This window comes from Ctenopharyngodon idella, chromosome 3 (genome assembly GCF_019924925.1).
Source record: "Ctenopharyngodon idella isolate HZGC_01 chromosome 3, HZGC01, whole genome shotgun sequence".
NCBI classification, from domain to species: domain Eukaryota; kingdom Metazoa; phylum Chordata; class Actinopteri; order Cypriniformes; family Xenocyprididae; genus Ctenopharyngodon; species Ctenopharyngodon idella.
The window spans coordinates 55361848-55378956 of NC_067222.1; the positions used below are offsets into that span (position 1 = coordinate 55361848).

Sequence of the window (17109 nt, forward strand, 5' to 3'; positions counted from 1 at the left end):
TTGGTATTACTGCCAAATATATATATATATATATATATATATACACACATATACATTATATATATATATATATATATATATATATATATATATAATCTGTGTAACGAGGTCATATTCGAAACAGGAAGTGAAGTAAACAGAAGAGAATGTCAAAATAAGGCTCTACATAACAGAACATAAACCTGACAATAAGATTGTAGGGCTATTGTTATATGTAAAATAGTTACTTCAGATCCTCGAATCTGACTAAACAAGAGACTTTCTGCTGATATTTCACGAGTATAAGCAGAACTACTCATCTCTGTGCGTTCTAGACGGGCTGTCAGTGCAGTTACATTGTTGCGCCACAAGGTGGCGACAAGGGACTGTCTTTGAGTCTTTAAACCGTTCATTCCACTACACGTTCAAAAATGCTGATTCATTCAAAGAGAGATGTAAAGAAACAAGCTGTTGAAATCATTTTAACTTCGAGCGCCACTTTAAAAGGCTCAGCTGACTAGTAATCGATGCTAAGGCAGAGATTTCATGATCCTTGTACACGGCCTTTTTTCACGAATATATATATGTCTCGACCTGAAGGACAGACGCAGGTAATCGCACGCGCTCAGTCGATCTCTCTCACATTCACTGTCTGTTTAGACTTGTTTAGTGCAAATCTACGGAGCCTCTGTACAAATCACCAAGGTACACATTATGCTATCATTATTAACTTATTTAATATTTACTACACATGCATGAAGTGTAAAACGAGAAGGACATAATCTTTAAAAAATAATAACATGCAAATATCGCGGTTGCTGTGGTCGATATTGCGGTTATCGCAACAGCCATACAGAAAAGTCCCGAAATCATAAATAAAGTCCTTATTATGTTTTGGTGGTCTATAAATAAGGGCACAAGTCACTGGGCTGGATAGTTGAATTGTCAAAAATTGCAATTCAAATGTACAGTATTGAGTGGAAGGCAAGTCTACATTTAAAATGTAGAAAACGTTAAAATGTTAAAAAAAAAAAAAAAATAATAATATATATATATATATATATATATATATATATATATTTATTTATTAAAAACTGTTGCCAAGCCTCTGCCACAGCCCACTAATCTGGGAGAATTTAAATAATTACAATCCACTGAAGATAAATCTGCTAATGAATCCAAGTCACCAGCATTTAGCTACGACTTATTAAATGTTATTAAATGCGCACGATTTAGCAAATCTAGGGAACAAACTTTTTTTCCTGCATGTCATGTGTGGGGCTCCATAAATTTGAACTATTTGTAAATAATATTTTATTTTATAATATGCACACATTCCCTCTTAAAAGGACTTTGTTAATGTTTTTCTGTCAAATTCAAAACAATGAAATTTGAAAAAAGTAGTCAATGGAAATTACTGGGGGTTATTTAAGTTTTTTAAATGGTTAAAAATAAATAATAACCACTGAATGGCTGAAATAGATGTAAATGTTTGAAAAACATTTTCTATAATGCAAATAAGTATAAATGTGTTTGTTGACTTCATTATATTAATAAAAGTAAATGAATACTTTTACTCTAGTACATTTCCACAGACACTTGTTAATTTTGTGACTGCATTTGCAGGTATTTTCTGTAGATTCAAACTGCACAGGTCAGTGTGATAGTGACTGATCTGATTGTCAAACTAATGTCATGTGGATTGTTGCTGTGTGTGTTTGTAGGTTGTCTGGCTGTATGGTGACAGAGGAAGGATGTGGTTATGTGTCTTCAGCTTTGAGTTCAAACCCCTCACACCTGAGAGAGCTGGATCTGAGCTACAATCACCCAGGAGATTCAGGAATCAAGCAGCTCTCCAATAAACTCAACCATCCAAACTACAGACTGGACAAACTCAAGTATGTCAAGATGGAGGAGTTTTGTAACAAGCTTAGCTTTAGTTATACTGCAGAGACATTCAATGCTTGAATCTGATTGGATGACTAACGTTCTAAGGTGTACAATTTTTTTCCATAGATCTTAAGGTCTCATTGATGCGTACGCAAAAATTTGTGTGTGAAATATGCATACGAACATTTTCAAACAAACAAATCATAACTGATTAATAACTTTTGCTCTAAAATTTCTAAATTTACAAAAAAAATGTGAAATGCAAAAATGACACTCTTGGTGGCTTTATAAACATAAGATGAAATTTTAAACATGGATAAAGATATTATATATATATATATATAATATATATATCAGAAATGGGAAAGAAAAGGTGTGTTATAGCTGAAGCTATGAGGTAGCTCTGCATAAAGACGCAGATACACATGTACAGCTGGCTAATCAGGTCTGTAATGTCTGTATAAAAAGTGTCTATTGCATTTGAACTTGTTTTGCGGATGGCACTCTTGGCTCGAGGATCTTGATGCATAACTGCATCTTTAGAGAGCATCATATTTGCTGAGAGTAATGACATGGTTTGGGTGTTTTATGTAAATTACTTACCTCTGGCACACAGTCACTCATTTAGAATACTCTGAATTTATCAATATTAGAACAAGGTAAAGAACACATTCTTGTGCATACGCACATGTTGTGAATTAGGCGGAAAGTTTTCGTAACAAGTTCAAATATAAAGTGTATGCAATTATGTGCGCCACTTTATACAAGGCTCAACAGATGAGCAATGCATCACTGAGGTAACACTTAAGATGAAGCTTCACTTCATAGAGACAAAAGGCATTGATTCAATGTGTTGACCAGCGTTGAATACCCTTAAACACTGAAAGGATACTACTAGGGCTGGGCAGTATATCGAGTTTGTTTGATATATTGATACATTTTTATATACGATATGGAATGTGGCAATACCGTTTATAGCAATTTGATACGAGCACATCTACAAAAATAGTGGAAGACGCAGAGTGACTGCTGCACGGAAAGTGCAAAATCCAGTTTATCCTAAACATGAGACACGCTTTATATCAAGGACTTTAAAATAACTGATAAGATATAGTGTGGTCTATGTGTAGTCTTGCCCATCAGATGCTCTGACAGATAATGTAAATGTGCTGACAGATACTTAAAACAGACATATACTTGCGCTGTTTAATGCAATAAATGAGTTCCGCCACGCACAGATGGAGCTTAATAATTCTGGCTAAAATATTTGTTGTCGAAAATTAAATGTACCATATGTAGAATTTTAGACCTACAAGTATGTGTATATTTATATTATAGCAGTAACTGACAATATGGTAATTAAATTAAAATAAGTGTTGTCATTGGGTAATTAAAATTAATATAATTTCTGTCATGACAAGTCTCGGAGTGTTTGGCATGGTAATGGGTATGACAAAGTTGATATGTTTGGTCTTGGCGGAATAGATCTGCTACGCTGCTGCTGCTTTTATTGCTGCTGCTGTTGTTGATTATTGCTGCTGCTGCAGAGCAAGTACGGGACTTGCTACTGCCAATACATACATGACATGCTGCTGTGAGCAAGTAAAACATGCTGCTGCTGTACAATATAGCATTTATGAATAACCCGTAGCAGATCTATACATGTGGAGCTGAGGAAGGTGGAGGGTTTCTGAAGTGCGCTGCACTGCTAAGGTAAATGCTACCCATGTATTTGAAGATTGAGCACATGCGCTTATTGGCTACCAATACAGCAGGAACCAATCATCTGTGTCCTATAAGCCTGCGCAGTTAGAGTTTCATGACAGAACTTTGTATTAGTCTGTGCTTTTGTTTTTATTTATTTTTAGTTTAGTGAACTTAACTTCTGCTTTAAAAAGCATTGTTTTTGTTTTTAGATTTTGTTTTTAGTAATGTTACAGTGTTAGAATTTAGTGTGAATTTACCCATAGCCTACATGGTTACATTTACTATATTTGTTTTCATAGCCTTTAATATGAACATTGTTTGTTGGGCAACACTAGGCAGGATGTGAAATAACTTTATTTTTTCAATAAATATAGGTTTAAAAAAAATCCAAATAGAAAAATTTAGAAAATACAGAGATATTTACCATATATCACCATTCAGCCAAAAAAAACAAGATATGATTTTTTTGGCCATCTCGCCCATCCCTTGATACTACAACAAAGCTATTGCTTTCCTCTTTGAACATGGATTTGCTTTCATGAATATATGACGTGACCTGAAGGACAGATGCAGGTAATCACAAACACTCAGTCGATCTCTCTCTCTGTCTGTTTAGGCTTGTTTAGTGCAAATCTATGGTGCCTCTGTACTAATCACAATTAGGGCTGAACGATTAATCGCATCTGCGATAATATCGCGATATGACAAAACACGATTTTTAAACCGCAAAGGCTGCGATTACCTGCTCATCACGTGACACACTAGAGTAAGCAGTCTACAGAGGAAGCATCAACTTGGCACGCTACGCATATGCCTACCTATAGGCAGAGCAGGCAGTTCCCTAGGGCCTCGGGCATGGAGGAGGGGCCTCCATTACCGTAACATCCCCCTAGCAAAATACTAGGCTCTTTTTCCATTGGATATAGATGAATTCACAGTGACTCAGCTGTAATGAAACCAACTATTGTCACCGTATCATAGTGGGTCCCTTCTGAATACATGAAAAAAGTTACAAAAATGCAACTTTTCTGCAGCTGACTGGCTTTAAGTCATTGAATTATGATTGCGCTGAAACAAACATCCTTTGTGGGGTGCAAAGCTAAAGGCTAAACAGGCACGCAATGGTTAGATTCAGATGGTAAATATCATATATCAAATTGGGTATCCATCTTAGAGATAATACCCATATTTATAATGAAACAATCATATTTTAAAATATATAATCTTATCATAATAAAATATAATTTATTGTTACTACTGTAAATCTATATTAAATGGGCTATGGGATCTCCTTCAATGCTTTCAGAATCTTTACTTTTCAAAATAATTTGTTTCTGTATTTTTAAAATCTATTTTAATATTTTATATATAAAAATATATATCACACAGGCCTATTTTAATGACAGTATATTTACTGGACAAAAATGAATTCTTTTATTTATCAAAATAAACAGATAATAGTACAAACGTACTCGGTTACTAACGTAACCTCGGTTTCCTTAGATACGGAACGAGTACTGCGTCGTTCGTCTTATTAATCAATATAGTTTATTAATAAGAAGGCGCTATGGGGAAAACGAACCAATGACGGTGCCAATGATGAACGAACCAAACGAGCCAATGGTGAGCGAGCCTGCCAAAAGGGGCGGGGTCTCACCGTGGCAAATCGATTATATTCGACTGAAGCAATGGCATGAGGCATCTCACGCGCGTAGCGTGGCAAGAAACACAGTACTCGTTCACAAGCGACACTCAAACAGGGTAACTCAGGTAACGGGGGACTGAAATAGAGTATATATAAGAAGAGGGCACAAAATAAAATTATGCCCAGACCCAGTCGGGGTCGTAATGTAGAACCATAAGTAGATACTGCAGGGAAGCTTATGCAGAAAGGACCTATGACTGAAGTGCAGGGACCTCCAGATTATAAAACCTGACAAATGTGGACGGAGAGTATTTGTATGAATACTGTGTGCCTTTTACCCCATGCTGGGGGTAAAAGGCCCCCCTCACCACCTCATACATTTACAAGATTTTTAAACAAAATTAACCACTTTATGATTTTTTTTTTTTCACACAAAATATGTTGCTCCATCAATGTCCAATACAAACATATATATTTTTCCTGAAATCATATACTTTGAGAGTAGTGAAAAGCACAGTTTTTCTTATAGGGTACAGTGGGGCACACCTTTAAACGATTTTGGTACAAAGAATCTGCCTGAACTTGAATAGTTACACATATCACTGATCAGATCAGGCATTAGAATGAACACAGTTACTTACATGTTTGTGGCGTTGCTGTCGAATCTATAGCGTAAGAGTGTTACATTATAAAAGTATGTTTGCAATGCCTGCATCGATATTGCGACTGAATTACCAAATAATCCACAGTGAAATGTAAAAATAAACTGAATCCATTTTTCGGCAGCTTATGCAAAGATGTTTTTCCTCAGCCAGGAACAGCACAACGTCTGCGTGGCATCACAATCTTGTTATTATCACAACCTTATCGTAAACAACTAGGCCTAATGTTACTTTTTTTAAATCAACTCGCTGCACGTCGACTGTGGGCGGAGCCAACGATTCAACGATGTAAAAGTAGGCGATGTTGTCTTGCTCCAGAGGCAGTCGTATGCAAATGATTGTGCCCCTGTGACTTCACATGCCACCTTGGATACAAAGTATTTTTACAGCTTGATTATATATATTTTTTTTTTATTGATGACGAGGACGTTTTAAGTTCTGTAACTTGCAGGATGTAATAATGATACAAAGACCTCTTATATGCCAAAGGATCAAGGAAAATTTGTCATGATCCCTTTAATTGACTATAAAGCAGTGGTGTGCGGTCCATATAAGCTGCAAATGCTCTGCATACCCAAGCCATTCGTGGACTCGGCAACTAATATTAACATTATAAATTACCATTAAATCCCTTGTTTGAGGTGTACTATAAAGCCTACATGATTGGAAATGCTTATGTAACTGTCCATAATTTATTTTATTTGCCAAACGACGGTAGTTTACTTTAAATCTGCCAGTTACGGAGACTTCCGGGTAAGCTGATCTACAGTAGCTTTTGCGCCTTCGCACTTTTGTTATGGAACGTCATCATTGTCCCGCGTTCTCATTGGTTTGCTGGTCTATGGCGTTTTTCATAAGCAGGATAAGCTGTGAGCTGATAGCTTGCCCAAGAGGAAAAATTAGCTTCTGCCAGATCTTGATCACCCAAAATCACATTGTATTTGATACAAATCTAAATGGGTAAAAAAAATCATAACTAAAACTATTTTCATATTATTTCATTTTCTCCATAGAGAATTTTTTTATGAAAACTTGTCACAACTTGTTTAAGACAGTCCTTCTGTAACTAGGCTTATCAGAGGATGTTAATCGATAGTCTGTGCGTTTGTTAAAAGTCAGTTTGCACAATTTCAAATTCTTTTTTAAAGAATAATGATATTTTTTATTTATTATAGCCTTCTTATATTTATTATAATTACATTTTATTTTTTTATTTATAATAGGCTGCTAATATTTATTATGTTATACTTATTTTTAATTATTAGTTTAAAAAATACTTCTGGCTGGCATACATTTAAATTGACGCCATGGTGTTTTCTTATTTGTCGTCTTTGATTTAGATCTGTGTCCTAAACTGATACGTTTAAAGGTGAAGTATGTTGTTTGTGTGATACTAGCGGCACCAAGCGGATTACAAAAATACAGCATATTTTGCAAACGCACCTTTCGCATGTCGTGCCTCCATCGACACAACCATCACAAAAGCTCTAACAGGTGCTTGTGAAGGCACGTCTCAACAGGTAAATATGGGCTACTCTCAATAAAGGTCCAACATATTAGAAATACTTTTTGCTGTGTTGCTATTTGTCATGAGCAAGCAAATGAGTATACTAACACTGAGAACGGGAGCGTCTCGCACATTAGCCCTAAACCGGGACATTCTAAAACGCTTAAAGGCCCACTGAAGAGGGTTGGCACGCACAGCATTATTCAATGCGTTGACGTAATTTCAACTGAAACAGGAAGACAAGGCGATATATCGAACAGCCCCACCCCTTTTTTAAAATAGCCAATAGAGTTTTGTTTATGTTACAGCTCGGCCAGAGCCGTTAGACTGTAAAACGTATCAGGTTACGTATGTAACCTGTATCAAACTACGTATGTAGTTTGGGTTCCTTGCCGCTGTCGCCTCTGGCTTGCTTAGTTGGGGACACTTGACTTGACATTTGATATTCAACAGTGCTTTGATCTGCCTGCATTGACACTATTCTTTAAGAGCTGCTGTGCAGCCAAACAATGTACCAGTTATCAATGTAAAGCTGCTTTGACACAATCTACATTGTAAAAAGCGCTATATAAATAAAGGTGACTTGACTTGATGGTTCCCTGAGAACAGGGAACAAGACTCTGCGTTCGAAGACACTATGGGGAACACCTCCACGTGAACCGGTGTCTGAAAACAATATCAACTCACGACAATCCTATTGGCCGGCGACAGCCTATGACGTCATCATAGCACGACCCAGAAGTATATAAGGAGCACCTAGAGAACCAGTCAGTATCTTATCGTCTGAAGGGACTGTTCAGCAGGCAGTCTTGTTCCCTGTTCTCAGGGAACCATGGTTACATACCTAACCTGAGACGTTCCCTTTCTAAAGGGAACTCAACTCTGCGTTCGAAAACGCTATGGGGAACGATATACCCATGCCGCCATGCTTGAGGGGAGTGCATGCCACAAATGGCTAGACAAACGTCATAACTAGCAGCTTCAGCTGAAGTGCCAGAACCACTCCCCCTACGGGTCATACATATGCTGTCAGTGACAGCATTCCCTATGGTCAACAGCCCAAGCTAAAAGCCTCAAAGAGGCCTTCCGCAGAAGGCCTACCAAGGCCGCTCAAAGGCTTCTGGAACCAAACTTCTCTTCAAAGAAAAGATGGTACCTGTAAGGGAATGTGGCCAGGGGGCCCGAAGGAACCCTAGCCAGTCACTAGTCAGGGGAACGTACTCGACCCCAATTTGCCAACAGGGAGGCCTGACCTGGTGTACTTTAGAGAAACCTAGTCTTGGCCAACAACCTGTCTGATCACAGAGTCTCCAATCACATTTCTTCAGAGAAGATATCCAGTAAGAGTGACTGCAAAAGAGGCGGTAACCAACTCAGACCAGAGCGCAGAGACGGGCATCCTGGAGAGCAGGACTCCGCTAAGCACTTTTTACCCTTACCAATCAGGGGAGTAACACTCTGCTCAATCCTAGGATCTACTCAACGCTTCATTATTTGCACTGAGGAGGCTGTGCACTCTAAAGGAACCCAACAAGGGGAGTACATTACCAGCCTGGGGGCCGATCCTCAATAGGGAGTCCTCGGAGAGGCCTTCAACCACTGACCAGCTTAGGGAGCTAAGTACTGTGCAGGACATAGGGGAGTACAGAGCTCAACCTAACAGAAAAACTGTACTGTAGGCACAGAATCATGGAGGCCCCAGAAGGGGCCTGCAACATGACGCAAATTCTACATTGTGTAGAAATACCTACGTGCAACTAGGGGTTGCACGACTACTGATTTCTGCTAGTCGATTTCTTATCAAAACAATACTCGAGTTACTTGACCACTCGTGGTTCATGGTACTGTACTAAATGAAAAGACATGAAATAGTTCTTATCAATAAATGTTTATTAATTCATAGCCTAATGCAGCAATTATAATAAACTCTCAAAACATTATAATTATGACATTACATATTTTAATTTTCAACCGGGTTATCATTACATATTTTAATTTTAACCGGGTTATCATGCTCTGAAGGAGGTCCAAACAGGACCTGCGACTTCAGAATGACACGGGCGTCAACCTGTGGCAGTGTTAGTTTCCAAGTGAGAAAACTCTAACTGAAACATCTACCAACAAGCCTTGAAATACAACAAGCTATTGTGCTCTGAAGGAGGCCCAAACAGAGCCTTCTACTTCACACAACACAAGCATCAGCTTGTGGCAGTGTTCAAGCTCTAAGGGAGCCATATATGAAAACCAAACTATGTAGTGAGGTCAGCTTTAATAAACTCAACCTGAGCTTATACATTCCAACAGGCAATATACTCAGTAAAAACACTTTTTACCCTACAGCAAGGGGAGTACAAACTACGTTACCATACTCTAAAGGAGGCCAAAGTCAGGCCTACTACTCCAGAACACACGGGTGCTAGCCTGTGGCAGTACAAGAGTAGCTCACAAAGTGTAGGGCAGGAATCAGAACTAACGTATTTTAAGCACAAAAACCTTGAACAACAAGGGAGTACTATTAATCCAACCCTGAAAGATACAGGGTGGGTACTTCACATCAGAAATTCTCACCAAAAACAGATAAAATCTGTACTGAACCCTAGGGAACAGGAGCTTTCATAAAAAGCTACAACTATATCACTCAAGCTTGAACATAGTTCAAGGGGTTCAGGGGAAAAACTGTAGTCAAAGTACCACTAGATAGTTCTGGGGAAGTGGGGCCACAGCAACAAAGTTTCTATTCACATAGTGAAAAGGGGCCTACACCGCCTGAGACAACGGCACCAGGGAGACTTAGCAATAGTCTGCTACCTTAGCTGCTATCTAATTTGCACCTTGAAGGGACAATGGGCCTTGGCCTGACAACTCTGATAAGAGGAGGCCAGAACTAGGAAAACTACACTCACATAACAGGGGGTAGTGTAAAAAGGGTGTAAATGCTACTAGCAGACCACCTAAACTCTAGTTCTAGCCTAGGCCAGCTATAGCTGTGGGCCTATAAGGCCAACACATAAGCATAGATCTGCCTGGGGCTAAGAAAACAACAGCCTACGGCCGACGCTAAACATAGATCTAACTGAAGTTAGTGAAAGCTAATCTCAAAACTCTAGCATTTACCAGAGAAGAAAGCTAAAAACCCAAAAGGTGGCTAACAGTGCGGCTTAGTTACAGACAACATCTGAATACACATGAACGGTGGCTTAATTATCTGAAGCCAACACATCCAAAAAAGGGGACAAACAAAGTACTACCCTAATAATATATCGTACCATCCAACCTAATGGAACTTCAGGGCCCTATTCCGCATCATAAACATGGAAACTGAAATAAATATAAGAAACCTACCAAGCCAATCTCAGCAGGTCTAACTGATATGCTTACAAACAGACGTTGTGTGTAAGCAACACCCGCCTGACCTGCTGCCGCGTGTATAGCGTTGGAGCCTACCTATATCACAAGATAGTTGCACTCATCTCGTCAGTAGGAGGCGTTGACGTGTACCCATACTCACTCAACATCAGCGAATTAACCTGCTGATGTTGATGAATGCGAGCTGAATACAGGTCCTTCCATGCCTTCTCGATCTCAGTATGAAGATCAAGAAGGAATGGAAAGCTTACGGTGGCTGGAGAATATGGCAAAAAAGGAACCGTTCGGCGAACCGTCCACGAGCGGTTTCTTTCTTAACCCGCTCCAATGGCAGCCGCAGTCTGCCAGAGGCGCGTTCCATAACCTCACACAGCTGTACATACGCGAGGGCAGGGTGGCTTTGAGGATTCAGAAGGCTCACCATCTTCATCCTCATCAGCCATCTCCTGCTCTCTTGTTTGGCTTAGAATAAGAAGAGCAACTGCTGCTGAATCTAACGATCTCTCCCATCAGCCGTCGAAGGTTGCGGGGAATTTCACCCCTTCAACTTTTCAACAAGCTCCAGCTGAAAACCCTTTGATCTAGTCTCTACTCTGCCTCAGCAAGAGTAAGACCCGAACCATTAGGTGCAGCTGCCGGTCCCTCTCCTCTCGAGGAAAAGACCAGAAGACAGTAGGGCTGTGTATTGCCAAGAATCTGGCGATACAATACGTATCACGATGCAGGGGTTACGATACGATATATTGTGATATATTGCAATATTGTAATAAAGGTGATATATTGCAATATTTCTTGTTTTTTTAGAAAGATCTAATTTTAGAAGAAACAGTCATAAAGAACACAACCATATGCATAAATCCTGACAAGCAACTTTTTTTTTTATTTAATCAATACAGTATCATTTGCATTTATATCACTAATCACTATTTTGTGCAATCTAAATAAAGGGAAAATAGTAAAGTGACTGCAGGATTCTTTGTGTATATGTTTTAAAGGTTCACAGTACAGCAGTTTTTAATTTCTTAACTATTTAACAACAGAAAGTGCATAGTCCATTCCATGACTGAATGACTGTTTGTTTTATATTTAATACTGTAAAGCTGTTTGCTTTAAAGCAGTCTATTGTATAAAGTGCTATTTAAAGTACTGAACTGCAGAGCTGGTGCAACCATATCCACATCGCTATGATCAGATGCTTTCTTTCTGCTGCCACCGCTGTCAATTTTGTTGTGTGTTTATTTTGTTACTGAGAGAAAAACGTGCAGTACATATCAAATATTCTATCAAAATGCTTCTCAGCAGCACGGATGACATCGGGAACAAAATGACTCTTGTCGATTTCCTTAGTGGTTTCTTTATAGCTAAAGCCAAAATGAGTCCACACTTCAGCTCTGTATGCCGCGGGAGCGGAATAATTCTATCGTCTTGTGAGCTGGGTTTGCTAATGCTAACACTAGCGATGCACACACCTTCTTCACCTTGCGCTTCTCCGGCTCCGCATCAGTTTACTTTCTGAGATAACAAACACTGCCATCCAGTGGTTGGGTTTTATACAGTTTGTGGTTTAAATCGAACACAAAGCCACGAATCTTGGATGTAAATAAATAAATATATAAATATCGATACAGTGTTTTTGAGAATCGATACAGTATCGGCAAACATAATATCGCGATATTCACGTTTATCAATATTTTCTTACACCCCTAGAAGAGAGTGGAGCATTTTACAAGTAAAACACACTCACAAAAACAAACAGACAGATCCCACAAAAACTGCCTGTACAAGCTCTTTTGTTCTCATAAAAGACAACATTATAAGTTATGTATGTGATTAAATGTCAACACTATGGGACATGGATGTACACACTTCCTGAAACGTTTGTTAGACATAAATTGTCTTACCTTAAAATTGGTTCGATATAGTTTTAAACAAAACAGTCCCTGAAGACGAAAAAGATACTGACTGGTTCTCTAGGCGCTCCTTACATACTTCTGGGTCGCGCTATTATGACGTCATAGGCTGTCGCCGACCAATAGGATTGTCGTGAGTTGATATTGTTTTCAGACACCGGTTCACGTGGAGGCGTTCCCCATAACGTTTTCAAACGCAGAGTTGAGTTCCCTTTCGAAAGGGAACCTCTGTTTCCTTCTAATCTCTAACCGTTTCTCCTCATAATGTCCTTTATATCGCTTATATACAGCATTCTGTGCAGAATTTAAATGGGTTCGATACCTTTTGTGGTAAGTGCTGACTCGCGCATATGATCCACTCTGTGCTCTCGTGTCTCTGGACCGGAGCAGACTGCTCGCATTGCGCAAGTTCCTGTGACACTAACACGAAAACGGACTTCATTCGCGTCAAAGGAAAGCATATTTACACTGTCTGAATTGTTCCCTATTCTCTATACAGTGCACTACATGCCATTCACCATGTAGAAACTAGTAAATGTGTGAGCAAATGACTGATTTCAGCTGCAGCTTTAGAATCTGTAAGAGTGTAGGAGGAGGCGGGACTTAAGATTCTAGAGAGCATTTGATTGGATAGAAGATTTGACGAGAAACTGAAGTGTGATGTGATGTCATGAAAATCCGTGATCCATTTTAACGGAAGTGAGAGACTGTAAGTTTTGAATGCTTATATCTCCTCAATGTGAATTTTGTCATTGTTTTGGAACACACCAGCTTATTCAAAACATTAAGGCTAATATATTCATAATAAAAGCTAAAAAAAACTTAAATTTTGATTTCAGGGAGACTTTAACGTGAAAAAGCTTAACGTGGCTTAATTTACTAAGACAGTGTTATTAACAATCCAAAATTACTAAACACCATACTAATAAAGCATACAGAAAAGTAGATGAGCCCAGAATATGAACGCAAAATGTTTAATTAAACATTTTCCTCCCATTAAGAAAACGCTTAACGCGGCTTAATGTATTAACAGCGACATTGAAAAACCAAACTTAGTAAACACTATACTAATAAAGCATAGTATACAGAAAAAATGGTTTGTGCAGAATTTGATCTTTTAATATCACTTAGTAGGCTACATTAAGCGATGTTAAAAGCGATGTCTTTATAACGGTTTTCTATGGGAGGAAAACACAATGTGTAATTAAACGAACTGCGTTCATATTCTGGGCTCAACTGCTTTGCTGAACATAGTATGGTTTATTAGTATGATGTTTACTGAGTTTGGTCTGTTAATATCACTAAGTACATTAAGCCATGTTAAGAGTTTTTCAAGTTAAGCGTTTTAGAATGTCCCTATAAACCCATTCAACATCGGCCACATTTTTTTACATGACGCACCACCCAGCATACCCAGTTAAAAAAGTCACCGCTCACCACTGCTATAAAGCACTACACAAAACCATGCAGCACCAAAAGTCGCGTTAGTAATAAGTAGCATTCATGTCACTTTTATTGAGCCTATGTATTGATACACCGTTTACAATTCGATCAACCTAGTGGGTTAAATGAAGCCTGGGTGCCACGGGCCTATTAGGTGAAGTGTAGGCTATGTATATATATATATATATATAAAAGTTTTTCCTTTGAGTTTTCTGCATACAGACCATTCACACGGATCTGCGAAAACGACTAAAAACGCTGTATTCTGCTGTCAGGCCATTAGATGGCGATGAAACACAATATACTGAGCATGTAATGCGCATGTGCATGACATCATCAAACTTACACTTTGAAACCCGTTTTCAAAAGTTTGGTTTTTCAGGCCACCAAAACGCTGTTGTCATGTAAATGAACAACCAAAACGCATTTTAAAGTTTTACATTTTTAGTTGAAAACAGTGTCGTGTAAACGGCCCCTTGGTATGTACAGTACCAGTCAAAAATTTAGACACATTACTATTTTTTTATGTTTTTAAAGAAATCTCTTATGCTCATCAAGCCTGCATTTATTTGATCAAAAATAAAGAATTTCTTTTTACAATTTAAAATAATTTTCTAAAATACTTTAAAATATAATTTATTTCTGTGATGCAAAGCTGAATTTTCAGCATCATTACTCCAGTCTTCAGTGTCATTTCCTTCAGAAATCATTGTAATATGATGATTTGCTGCTCAAGAAACATTTATGATTATAAATGTTGAAAATAGTTGTTCTGCTTTAGATTTTTTTGGAACCTGTGATATTTTTTTCAGGATTCATTGATGAATAAAAAGTTAAAAAGAACAGCATTTATTCAAAATAGAAAATCTTTTATAAGTCTTTACTATCACCTTTTATCAATTTAGCACATCCTTGCTGAATAAAAGTATTAATTTCTTTTAAAAAAAAAAGAAAGACAATTACTGACCCTAAACATATTAAAATAGAAAACCATTATTTTAAATTGTAGTAATATTTCACAATATTACTGTGTTAATAAGAGACTTAAAACAATAAAATAGGAATTTGTTCAAACTTTTGACCTGTACTTGTGGGCGAGGCCTATGCCAATGTGACAAATGTACATACTGCAGAAACATGATTATGTTCTAAAACAACATAAAAGTGAATTGTGTCTAATAGTTGGTGGAAAAAATTACTCTCTTCATTCTTGTTATCATTATGAACTTATTTATCATTAAATACACAAACATGAAGTGTAAAACAAGAGTGGTATAGCCTCATGAATTTTTTTTTTAAAAGTGTGGTTGGCTTGTCAGTATTGCAGTATTACAGTATTGCAGTTATTGTGACAGCACTACTTTCTCTAGCCCTCACCCAAACAAACGCACACATACAGTAGTCAAGTCAAGTCATCTATATAGCGCTTTTCACAATACAGATGTTTCAAAGCAGCTTCACAGTGACAACAGGAAAATTAATGGTCAGAGAATGTTTTGGCTTTACAGCAGCTCTAGGAAAAAGTTATTATCGAGCTAAAGTAAGTTTTTGATTGAATTACTTCCGTTGTAAATATGGTTATTTAACTTGAATGTGTATGTGTGCAGACGCTTAGTCTTTTTTACAAAGTGACATTGCCAAATTACTTGTCTGGCCCGCATAATACAGAAATATTAGTCGTTTCTGCGGATCCATGTGAACTGGAATCATTTTGATAATGTTTTATCTATACATAGGGAAAGGAAAGGGAGGGAGGCCTTCGCAGGGGATAGTTTAGTTGACACTTCAGGGCTGCGTTGTCGTCGTGTCTAGGCGCAGGTCCTTCATCTCATCTGTATACGGCCTAGATCTGGTAGACTACGTAAACCTCGGGATAAACAGAGAGAGACTAATATTAGCGTAGATGCCATTCTTCTTATGATGTAGCGAGTACATCAAGTGTTATGGGAAATGCTCCCGGTTCCAGCTGACCTAATTTATGCAGCTTAACAATTTACATGATTTTGATTTATAGCTGTAGATAATGTGTTATGTGTATGCAAGTTTAAACAGATGTGTTTTTAGTCTAGATTTAAATGACAGAGTGTGTCTGCTTCCCGAACAGCGATAGGAAGACTGGTCCAAAGTTTAGGTGCCAAATAGGAGAAGGATCTACCGCCTGCGGTTGATTTTGATATTCTAGGTATTATCAGCTGGCCTGAATTCTGAGATCGCAATAGACGTGAAGGACTATAATGAATTAGGAGCTCGCTCAGGTACTGGGGGGCTAAACCATTTAGTGCTTTGTAAGTAATTAGCAAGATTTTAAAATCTATACGATGTTTAACAGGAAGCCAATGCAGTGTTGACAGAACTGGGCTAATATGGTCATACTTCCTGGTTCTAGTAAGAACTCTAGCTGGTGCATTTTGTACAAGCTGTAGTTTATTTATCAGGCGAGCAGAACAACCACCCAGTAGAGCGTTACAGTAATCTAGCCTTGAGGTCATGAACGCATGAACTAACTGTTCTGCATTTTTCATTGAGAGCATATGTCGTAGTTTAGATATATTTTTAAGATGGAAGAATGCGGTTTTACAGATGCTAGTAACATGGCCTTCAAATGAAAGATTGGTATCAAAGAGCACACCCAGGTTCCTAACTGACGACGAAGACTTAACAGAGCAGCCATCAAGTGTTAGACAATATTCTGGGTTATTACGTGAAGAAGTTTTTGGTCCAAAAATTTGAATCTCTTTTTTTTCTGAATTTAGTAGTAGGAAATTACTGGTCATCCAATTTTTTTTATATCAGCTATGCATTCTGTTAATTTTGTGAATTGGTAAGTTTTGTCGGGGCGCGAAGAAATATAGAGCTGAGTGTCATCAGCGTAACAGTGAAAACTAACGTCATGCGGTACTCCATATTGAACTTGTGATCGATATGACATCTCTTCGTTTACTACTACAAACTGATAACAGTCAGATAAGTATGATTTGAACCATGACAATGCAATTCCAC

At 38.0% G+C, this 17109-nt stretch overlaps 1 protein-coding gene across 10 annotated transcripts in view; it reads left to right on the top strand.

Annotated features, from left to right (window-relative positions):
- Nucleotides 1–17109, top strand: part of LOC127508751 (NACHT, LRR and PYD domains-containing protein 3-like) — a 360258-nt gene that overhangs the window by 17989 nt on the left and 325160 nt on the right. For 7 of the 10 annotated variants that reach the window (XR_007928910.1, XR_007928913.1, XR_007928912.1 and 4 more), the window contains exon 7: nucleotides 1704–1877. The exons of the other annotated variants lie outside the window; for them this stretch is intronic. Coding sequence is in view for 4 of the 7 variants with exons in the window: in XM_051887100.1 (XP_051743060.1) it covers nucleotides 1704–1877 (174 nt within the window). In the remaining 3 variants the exon portion in view is untranslated. The remainder of the gene's footprint in view (nucleotides 1–1703; nucleotides 1878–17109) is intronic. 10 annotated transcript variants of the gene reach the window in all.